General features: G+C 50.2%; 1 protein-coding gene across 1 annotated transcript in view; it reads left to right on the forward strand.

The window, feature by feature from the left end:
• Positions 1 to 9,837, forward strand: part of PDGFRB (platelet derived growth factor receptor beta) — a 33,525-nt gene extending 23,688 nt beyond the window's left edge. The window contains exons 17-23 of the mRNA XM_082063289.1: positions 181 to 299; positions 1,151 to 1,273; positions 2,701 to 2,812; positions 3,100 to 3,199; positions 3,319 to 3,424; positions 3,924 to 4,162; positions 4,659 to 9,837. Of these exons, the coding sequence (XP_081919415.1) occupies positions 181 to 299; positions 1,151 to 1,273; positions 2,701 to 2,812; positions 3,100 to 3,199; positions 3,319 to 3,424; positions 3,924 to 4,162; positions 4,659 to 4,809 (950 nt within the window). The 3' untranslated portion in view covers positions 4,810 to 9,837. The remainder of the gene's footprint in view (positions 1 to 180; positions 300 to 1,150; positions 1,274 to 2,700; positions 2,813 to 3,099; positions 3,200 to 3,318; positions 3,425 to 3,923; positions 4,163 to 4,658) is intronic.
• The last annotated feature ends 1,315 nt before the right edge of the window (positions 9,838 to 11,152 follow it).

Raw genomic sequence — 11,152 nt, forward strand, 5'->3', positions numbered from 1 at the left:
TGTCTTTGCTTGCAGAGACAGATGGTCTGTATTGCAAAAGTCACCTTTGGGATGACTCCAGCAGTGGTGTCAGATGCCCTCACTATGGGAGCTCCCAGTTCTGTCCCTTTGCCCCTTCACCGTTGGGCAGCCCACCAGTATGCCGAGTAACACCAACGTCTATCTCCGCTTGTCCTCTAGCTCCTGAAAGAACAGAACGAGTGACACTGATAAATGAGTCTCCGCTCCTCAGCTACATGGACTTGGTGGGCTTCAGCTTCCAGGTGGCCAATGGGATGGAGTTCCTGGCTTCCAAAAATGTACGTATGTCAGCTGGTCTGTGCTGCCTGTGGTGGTGGAGGCCAACAGTGATCCACTGTGTCCTGTGGTCAGCTTCTGCTCGCTGTCCCTCTGTTCATGCCAACCTCCTCGTGGGAGAAGTGGCCATGCAATTGAAGACCTGCTGACCACTTCTCTTTGGAAACATAGTCCTAGGCATCAGCATGACTATATTTGCATGTGACAGCTAAGCCTGGCTTAGATTGAGCTTCGGACCTCAAATTCCCTGACTCTGAGCTCCTCCCAAGCCCTGTGCAGCACAGCTGTGGTGTTACATCATTCATGTTTGCCAGAATGACCAAACAGTGATGGCATCTCCACGCTAAAGCACAAGGGACTCCACAGCAGAGTTACTATTGTCCATGGACACTCCTGTTGCACCGCAGGCCTCATCAGAAGAGCTTGTTCAGTGGAAATTAAGCCACCACAAAGGACCAGGCTCTGGAATTTCCTAAGGTCTGGTTTAGCCCAGGGCAAGCAGTAATATAGTTAGTCTGTGTGAAACATCACACAGTGCAAGGGTAAAAGACAGGGTAGGGATGGCATCAGTGATGTGTGCAGAGAAATTCCTGGCTCTTTGGCTCCAGTCAGACAGTTTGATCATCAAAAGTGCGTGGTCAGTGCTCCCTCATGGAGCACAGAAGAGAAAATGTGGTAGCTCTGCTAGAGGCTTTGAGCCATGGTTGTCCCTAGAGATGGAGGAGATGCCCCAAAGTATGTGAGGTGACTCCTGTCCCTGCAGCCCCAGAAATGGGCTAGTGCTGGAGCTGGGCTGCTTCCTTGGGCTGCCTGGGGGCCCCTCACAGTGACATTGCCCTGTCCCCCCCTACAGTGTGTGCATCGTGACCTGGCTGCCAGGAATGTCCTCATCTGCGAGGGGAAGCTGGTGAAGATATGTGACTTCGGCCTGGCGAGAGACATCATGAGGGATTCCAACTATATCTCCAAAGGCAGTGTGAGTACCAGGAGCCGTGCAAGATGCTTTTTCCTGGGGCTCTGGGCCTGGCACCACCTACATGCTTCTCCTGGGAGTTGCATGTCCATCCTTGTGCCCAGGGTTGTGACAGGGCAGGACTCCCAGGAGACAATGTCAGCAGCCAACCATCCTGCCCCTGATGTGCTCTGCATGCTTTGGAGTAGCAGAATTGCATGCTGATGTGTCCAGGCTCTTACAGAAGAACCTGGGCAGTAGCAGCAAACCTAAGGCTTGTCCCCCGTGTGGGCATCACTGGCAGCAGAGCTGCATCCCTTCCCCGCATGGCACTGAGCCTGGTCCAGAGCAGCAGGCAGGAGCAGAGCGAGGTTGGGCAGCTGGCAGTGCTGCAGCGAGTCAGTGGCCGCTCTGGGAAGAGATTCACAGAATTCTGCTCTAACCGCTAGACCACAGGGCAAGAGGAAGCATTTCCCTGCGAGCAGCTGCTTTCCAGAAAGGCATCTCCAGTCTTTGGAGGCAGGAGAGGATGAGGCTGTAATTTGGCTTCCCCAGAAACCTTCCCTGTAACTTCAACAACAGTGTGTCCACTCCACTCCCTGGGGCATTTGGGAACACGCAACCCCAAGCAAAGCAACCATGTAACTCCCAAACAGACAAGGTGGGGCTGGGGGAGCTGAGAGTGAAGCCAGGCTCTTCAAACCCCAATCTTTATCTACTCTATGAACTAGTTAACTTCTCTCCTGCTTTCTCCCATTTGCATGGGATGGCAGACAGGCACTCAGTGCCTGGGCAGAGAGATCCTCTGACAGAGAGGGGCTGGGGTTTTCCAGTCCAGCCTTGGCATAGCTGCTTTTCCTTCCAAAATGGGAAATGAAACTGGGCCCCTTTGCAATCTTTCCTGGAGATTATTTTGGTGTTCATTGTGCAAGAGAATCCCAGGAACAGCACAGCCAGTGCTGCATACAAGCTGGTGAAGGCTTCTTTTTGGGTTTCACTCTGAGTGAGAAAGAGCAGGAAAAGGTGCACGTGTCCTTTGGCTTTTCTGGTCATCCCATAGTTGTCTCCAGCTTAGTCTCAGGTTTCCGAAGTCCAGATGGGCCTGTGTTCCCTTCAGGAGTGCTGCGGTCAAGTTGTGCAAGCCCCCGAACTCCCCAAGAACTAGGGAACAGAGAACACACTTCATGACAGCTCACCATGGCACATAGTGTTGGAAACAGATGTAGCACATCCACTCTTTCCTCCTGCCTGCTGGGTTCATCCTGCACAAGGAAAAAGGAAACCGATCCCTCTCAGAAGTGACTGACAGCAGACGTCAGTGGATGTGTTGAGCGGATGGGCAGCTGTGAAGGGTCTTCTCTGCTTGTAAATTGGGTATCAGACTCTCACCTGTTGAAACAAGTGCCGGAGATGAAGCTGACTCTCTTGTTCCATTTTTTTTCTCCTCTTAGACCTTCTTGCCGCTTAAGTGGATGGCTCCAGAGAGCATTTTCAACAACCTCTACACCACCCTGAGTGATGTGTGGTCTTTTGGGATTCTCCTCTGGGAGATATTCACTCTAGGTAAGTGCCCTGGAGATCATGGTGGTGCCTATAGCTCTGAAAATAGGTTAGCAGGATCCCTTCCCAAACTGAGGCAATAGAAATTCATTTCTAATCCCTAAGTCCCAACCTTACCAGCATTAATTAGCACTTCATTCCCTCTCCTTGCCCATGCTGACATTGCCATTTGGAAGTTAAGTGAAACAGGAAAGATAAAGAAAAAAGGAAACCTTGGTGTGAAATGTATGCTGGCATGGGGGCAGCAAGCAATCCACCAGCCTGATTTTCTGCTCTCCCTTTATACACAGGGGGGACTCCATACCCTGAACTACCCATGAATGAACAGTTCTACAATGCCATCAAACGTGGCTATCGGATGTCCAAACCCACTCACGCCTCTGATGAAATGTAAGTGCTGCCCATACATGTTTGCCCTGGGCCTGCCCTGCACAAACTACAGAAGCATTTCTGCCTATGTTTTCCCCACCCTCTCACTCACTGGAGTGCTCTTCCTTCCCTCTTGTTAGCTACGATATCATGCAGAAGTGCTGGGAGGAGAAGTTTGAGATCAGACCATCCTTCTCACAGCTGGTGGTGCTTATGGGAAACCTCTTGGTGGATTGCTACAGAAAGGTATGTTCAAAGGACCCCATGCTGGAGGGACAGAGGAGGTTCAGTGCTCTGAGGAGAATGCTGCTTTGGTTAGGGCCCTCAACCAGGGTTTGGAGAATAGTGTTTAGTGCTGCTGTGCCTAAGGATTTTGCTGTGACTGAGGTTGCATTAGTCTGAACAGGCAATGAAGGTGGTTTGGGCATCCCAGGGACATTGCTGAGACAACTGGCATCACCAGACAGGCAGCTGGTATCTCAGCAACTGCACAAATCAGAACTGGCAGGAGATCAAAAAGCTGCCTCCAACTATTTGGTAGTTTGGAACTGTGGAGTTGTGCCCATGATTTCTCCTTTATGTTCATGGCCTGTCTTTGGTGGAGTCAAGGTAGATGAACCCAGCTAGAAGGTGCCAGGCCCTCTAGAAAAACCCTAGCTAACAGGGAAAGTAAACACAACATGACTGTATTCTCTCCACTCACAAGACCTTCCCTTTTCTTTGGTAACCTTCTCTGTGAGAGCAGAGATACCAGCAGGTGGATGAAGAGTTCATGAAGAGTGACCACCCCGCTGTTGTCCGCACAAGACCCACAATCCCTGGGCTGAACAACACCAGGCTCGCTCCCAGCTCCCCCACCAGCAGCATCCTCTACACAGCCGTGCACCAGAACGGGGGCGAGAATGATTATATCATCCCTCTTCCTGACCCCAAACCTGAGGCAACCTCTGATCTCCCTCAGGAGGCCTCCATCAGCCGGGCCAGGTAAAAATATCACTTCTGATTGTTGTTCCATCCCCAGAGTGCCCAGATCTGAAAATAGGGATGCTCTGCTGTGGGACAGACCGGGGTGGGTTTACCAGGAGAGAAGGGCAGTGTCATCCCCAGCTGAGGTGCTGCAACCTTGCATGAGCCTGCAGGGCCAGAGACGAATCAGAGGAGCTGGGATGTGAACCGAGATAGGATGTCATGTCACATCCATGTACATCAGCTGGCACAACTGGGGACAAGAGACACCACTTACAAGGAGAAGGGCACACTGGGATACATGGTCTGCAGAGCCCAACTGGCTGCATGTTGTGTTTGAGGGCTGAATAGAATCATAGAATAGACCCAAGTGATATTGTCTGTCACCCTGTAGAAAGATACTCAGACTGAGGCTGTCAGGAGACTGACGTGCTTCTCAGCCATTGGAAATCTTCTCTCACCAGGAGACTTGGGACAAGGCACTCATTTCTCTCTGTCTCTTGTTTCCCTTCAGCTCTACGCTGAACGAGGCCAACACATCATCTACAATATCCTGTGACAGCCCTCTGGGCCTTCGGCAGGACGAGGAGCAGGAATGTGACCCCCAGGCAGGCTGCCAGGAGCTGACCACAGGGCTCCAAGAGGTGGAGGAGAGCTTCCTGTAGTCAGGGCTGGGCTGAGTCTGCATATCCCCACGGCCCCACAGCTGAGGGGCTCACCCAGACATTGCAGAAAGCCATGCTTCGTGCTTGTACCTGGGGATATCCCCACCTGTCCCAGCATTCCTCCTTCCCTCGCATCTCCCAGCACTGGGTGGGGAATTAGAGACTTTTCCCCACTGTCATCCCCTTCCACCTTGCAAAGAGGTGGCTCAGTGCTAGGAACCTTCCAGATCACTGCCACATCCTCCTCAGTGATCGAACCACTGCAGGAAAGAGACATCTCACAGACCAACATCTTCTTTTCAAGTGGAAGATGTGGGCTAGATCTCCACAAGACATGACACTTGCTGCATTGCTAAGATGATGCTCCAGCCTCTTCCCCCTCCATGCTCTTTAGATGGCAACGAGTTTCATCTCCTCTGTACCAGCACTTCTCTGATGGTCTCAGTACCAGCCACGCTGTGGTTCTGTGAAATGCCTCTGGGACAGATGACTTGCTTGGATCCCATTTCTGGGGTGTAGAGAACTTGCAACACCAACCTTCAGCTGCTGGAGATCAAGACTACATTGGGTAGATTCTCCTCCAAGCACAGCCAAGTCCTGGACAGACAAGCCAGCGTCTCAGAGATACTGAATCACTGTTTTCCTTTCTTGACAGCTCTTCTGTGGTGGATAGAGCCTCACAAGCACTACAGGTACTCATGGCTCTGGGGCACAGCTCTGCACCCACCTACAGGCGCTGTCACACCCTAAAACCTTTTGTGCCCAGGATGGCACCAGGACCCCAAGGACATGTGAGGAACTCGAAATGCTCTCACAATGACTCTGTTGTAGTAGCAAAGAGGGCAGTCCAGTGTTGTTCATGTCGTTTGTGTGGTCACTAAGCTAATAATTCTCCATTGAAGATTTAAAGGGAACAAATATATTAATCCACTAGCCAGGGCCAGTATAAGGAAGCAATATGGCTATTCATTAATCTACTGCCACTAGGCCCAGCTCATCTGCTGGGCAATCATATAACCCTGACAGCTGCAGAATCTTTGTGCCTTATCTTTGGGAAGCAAGGGCTCCCTTTTGATAGACTGTTCACCCAAACACTCTTCCTCAGGCTGGGAGGTCTCAGCAGTCCCTCCTGCGTCATAGCAAGACCATGGCGAGCAATAAGGATGCCAGAACACCAACCCAGGGACACCAACAAAAAGAGAGAGAGAGGGGGAGAGGCTGGGAAGCTCTTTGGTCACAGCTGAACTGTATCGCACAACCTGCCACCTTCTGAGGGCCAGGTACAGCACCTGCAGACTGCCAGGGCTGGGGATGAAGTGTCATGTGGAACCAAGCAGAGCAAGAGGAATCGTGGAGGATTCCTCTCTCTTGGAAAGTGTTTTGAAGAACAAAAAGGCAGAGACCTTCCTCCAGCTTCTCGCCTCCTTCCTTGCTTCTCACAGGCACCCCTGGGACTTCTCGTGCTGTCAGCTGGCACTTGAATGAGGAGACTCAAAGCAGGAGGCATGCCAGGCTTTTGAAATCAGTTGTGAATGACGCCTCTGCAGAGATGAAAGCTGGACCCCAAAATGACAGGTCTGACACTACAGAAACTAGCAGGGTTTTTTTTTCTGAAAGGAGAAGTTTTGCCTTGCACAGAGCTCTGTTCACTGCATGCCCCCCACTCCCATTAACCCCTTCATTGCCCTTCTCATGCACATCTCTCTATGCATCCTACAGAAAAAACTGCACAGGCAGGTTTACAAATTCAGAAATTCAATCAGCAACTTGCTGGGCTTCTGCCACTTCAGAGCTACTGAGAATTTTTTTTTCTAAAGTATGAAACTTCTGCCAGAAATTCTCAGCAAAACAGCTTGCTTCGTTTTAAGTTTTCTGTCATTGCAATGCTGCCATTTATGCAGCTAAAATAGTAGATATTTTGTGGGCTGATGTCCTTGGTAAAATGTGAACATAAGAAATAACACTTTTATTGGCAGCCAGTGGAGTATATTTTCAGCCCATGTGGTCAGATTCCCCACCATCCATAGGAAACACACTGTGAATGACAACTGTTTTTCCATGCTCTGTTCTTCCTGCTTGTAATGAAGGAGCCATCTTCTGTGGCCACAGCTCATGAAATGATCCTAACTGCAGAGAAGCAGTAACTTATGAGATCCTTGGGATCAGACCACTTTATTATTCTAACATGTAAGGTGCTTGTTAGAGTCCATGTCACTGCAACTTGAGCCCATAGGATGGCACATCAGATCATCCTAGTAGCCCCTGTCTGCGCCAGCTCCATTTTTAATTAGTACTTCTTCGACAAAAATGACCAGAAGTACTCAGTACTCCAGGTGAGGTCAAATCTAGACCTCGCATAGGGCATTAATAGTTCTGGTCTGTACTGGATTTGACTTGGCTGGTGTAGTTTTGGATAATGTTGGCCTTTTTCCAGACACAACATACTGGTAGTTTGGAGTCATCCTCTGACCAGTCTAAGCTCCTACGTCTTTCTACTCTTCCAGCATTTCTAACCAAGATACTCCCTGCTGTTCCAGACATTGGGTCATCAGCACATTTTGTTAACAAGCTTTCATTTTTGGGCTGGACTGACTAATAAAAATATTATATGCTTCCAGCATCAAGAACAACCCTGGAGAGCTACTTTTACTACCTCCATCCAGCTCAAAGTTTTCCCTATCAATTAACCTCTCCTCACCCTCCCTTTGGCCATTTGGTTATTTACTTCATAAATCCCACACTAAACTCCATCTCTTGTACAGATTAATTACTAATTATATTACTAATTTCCCACTATCACATAGTTTCCGTGGTCCTGAAAGAGGAGATCTATTTCTTCTCCCTGCTGGGGGAACTCGGGTATCCTGTCCTATTAGCTGGGCATTAGCTACACTTGGATGCCTATTGCATTTTGGCCCATTTGTAGACTTTTTGCAATTATTCTTTGCATCAAAACCTGTTCTGGCTGCTGACGGGGTGCTATCCCCACCTCCCTCTTCCTTCTTAAAGTAGGTACGCCAGACTCTGTAAAATGGTACCGTTCCCTGCTCCAAAGAGATATAACCAAACGTTTGCCTTTGGCTCTGTAATTGCAAGGGCCAAGTCTTGCACTTTGTGGTACTTTCCTGTCTTCCCCCAACTTTTCCCATCACCATTTTGCCAGGGCATGCACACCCACTGCAGCAAGCGGGTCTTCTCAGCCAGGACAGGCTGGCAGCTGGGGAAAGCAAAACTATTTTGTTAAGAATCCTTGCAAGTCTTCTCCAGGCAAGCGTGCTCTGCTCGGGGAACCAGCTCCAGCTCTGCTCCCTCTCTCTCTGCTGCCAACATTCCGGTCCCTGTGTGGCCCCAATAGGTGCGGGTCAGGTTAAGTCATCGGCTGTTCTGGGCCCACCACTTTTGTAGCCATAATTTCTCTGGTGAGGCTCTGAAGGGAACTGGTCCTTCTGAGGTTTTAGTTTCAATTATCAGTGGTTTTGTTTGGGTGTGTTTAGAGGTGGACCCACACTGAGCCCTCCAAAAAGGGGCACAGCTCGGGCCCATCTCTAGTGCAATATCTTTTATTTGTAGATTATATTTTACTCTACAGCTGTTACATCATTATCAGCACCAGTATATGCATAATCCTACTGCCAGTCACTATTTCATACATAAAGTATACATACATTTCATAAGTGTATCTCAGAAACTAATGTAACACTCCAGTGTTTCTTTCCACATTTAAGATGCTTCTCAGACTGATGTGTGCACAGGTTTTAATCCTTTTGTCCTTCTCGGTTTGAGCGTGTTGTTATTTTTTTAAGTGAGAGTGTCACGTTTAGTGTTTGTTTGTGTCGTGTTGAGAAATCTAGAGCACAGCGGATTTCACTTGTAACTAAATTGCCTCTGTTCACCTGCCAAGGGGACTGTGGTGGAGTCCCATGGGGATGGGACGCAGAAGCGCAGTGCAGATGTGCAGCCAGGAGGAAGCCAGAAGTGAGAAATGGCTCTTCCCCTTCTTCCCAGTCAGGGCTCGGGGCTGGGGGAGAGACAGCACCTCAAATACAGGGTACTGGGCAGCGGGTTGGGTTTTGGCTGGGGGGAAGCCCAAGATCTGCCTATGTAAAGCCGGGCTGATCTGGAGAAGGGGATTTCACAGATGTCTTCTTTTTGGAGGTTTTTTCTAAAATGACATGTCAGCTAATGTGCTAAGGAGGCAAACCCCATTCTCCGCGGCACAAGCATGAGGAAGGAGCACATGAAAGTTGCCCCTCAGCCTTTTGGCAGCCTTTGCCCTGGGCCATCGCATGGGCAGAGAGCAGCTCCAGGTCCTTCCCGCAGCAGATCCCAGCCCAGCCTCGGTGCTGAGCGGCCAGGGCTGACTGCCACGGTGGAGTCATCACATTTTCTTCAGGACTTGCCCAGGGCAGGCCAGGTATTGTTAAAAATCAGATTTTGTGGTCAAGCACATGGGTTGCTGGGCTCCCACCGTAATTCCCACGTTTCACCTAGAGGGCTGAAGTCTCTGGGACCTGCTGAGATGGATCCAGTTGGCTTTGACAAAGGCAGGGGAACTGCTCCAGTGTTGCTCCAGTGACTTTTTGGAGCAGTGACTCCTGTAGGGGTGGGAGGAGGCAGGGAAGCCAACTCGTGGTGGGAGGCCTGCAGCATCCCATCATTCCTGTCCTTTCCTGCTTCATGGGTTGTACCAGGAGCGCAAAGCTTGCCCAAAACATGCCCTCTACTCTCTCCCTGTCCTGCTGGGATGGCTTTCTGGCACCTCACTGTTACTCTGCAGCATCTCTGAACAGAAGCAGTACCTGCCTCCACACTGTCTGTCAGAGAACATCCTGAGGGCCAAGGAAAAACAGAGTTCGGACTAAGGTACCAAAGAGTTAACATTTTCCTAGGTTTACAGATGTATTTTTAGGATTTGTACTATGTCACATTTATAATCATGAGATATTATTTTTATGCTGTAAACTTTTACAAATACATTTTTAAAGAAAGAGTTTAAAAATAAAATAAAGGTGTTTTTCTTTTTGCATAGTTCCATCTCTTCCTTTGTTTGTCTGGTGCTGGTTGCTGCCACCTTCTCATACTAATATGAGGCTGCGAATACAGCTTAACCCTGTCGTGTGTGAAGGCTAAGCGTGTTAATACGCTGTGCGTGACCCCAACGCTTAGCAAAAGCCAAGATGGGAGCCAGGCAGAGAGAAGCACAGCAAGGCAACAGCTGAGCCCAGAGATGTGGTAAGGAAAAGGGGCTGCAAACAGGGCAGGATCTGCCCTGTCTGTCTGGTAACTGGGCAGCTTGTGGGTTGTGTGGCACTGGGAGGAGGTGGATAGAGGGAAGGACACCGGGAATGGTTCCTGTGTATATCCCCAGTGCCAAAGGTTGGGGCCAGCAGCCCCAAACAAGGGCTTGATGTGTTGCTGGATCTGTGCTCAGATCAAGGAAGGGATGTGGGAGCTGCCAGACTGACCAGTGCTGGCTTGAAGGAACTGGGGTACACCACAGCTGTTAATTTTTCCACACAGTTCAATAGCTCAGGGTAGTGGGGGAGACTGGAGGTAGCAATGGGGCAGGGCAGCAGCAGGAGCCACATTGCAGCACAGAGGGATGCCCATGTCCAGCTCTCTTCCGAGCTGGGTTCCCCTCCCCTCCCTCTGACACTCTTTAAAGATGCAACCCCAAAATAGTGGCTCCCCACACCACCATTCCCTCATGTCCACATGTCCCCCTGCTTCCCTCACCTTCCCCAGACCCCTCTACAGAAGTGCTGGGGTCCCCCAGCCCCATAGGAGACCAGGCACCTCCTGAGTCCAGCCCAAAGTTTTCTCCTCTCTCTGGCTGCAATGGAACTGCTCCTCCTGAAAACAACCTCAGCTGCTGAGCTGAGCTGTTTGCAGCCAGCACTGAGCCACATGCTTAAAAAGCCTGGGGTTGTTGCAAAGAGGAGATTTTGAATTGAGATTCAAATATATCAATGTTAACACTGTTTTCAGGCTGCGTGAGGCAGCCTGGTGCAAGTCCCCTCTGGCAACAGTTGTGCCTCCCTCAGCTCCTTGAAACCCGTCCTGCACCCAAAGGCGCAGGCTGCAGCTGGAGACATGTCCAAGTCCCAGCAAGGCTCCCCACTCCATCACGGCCTTTTCTGGCCTTCTGTCTTCACTCAGTTTGGCAGAGAGGGGGTTTGCAGGCTCCCTGACCAGCTCAGGCTGATTCTCCCCAGATATGCACTGAGTCACCTGGCACAGCTCAGCCACGACAGGCAGACAGGGCATTTTTCTCCCGAAGCTGAATCAGCAGGAAAAAAAAATCACCTTGTCTCCAGAGAGGCTGTAGCAAAGGCTTGGGGGG

This window comes from Streptopelia decaocto (genome assembly GCF_964273445.1).
Source record: "Streptopelia decaocto genome assembly, chromosome: 12".
Classification (NCBI taxonomy): domain Eukaryota; kingdom Metazoa; phylum Chordata; class Aves; order Columbiformes; family Columbidae; genus Streptopelia; species Streptopelia decaocto.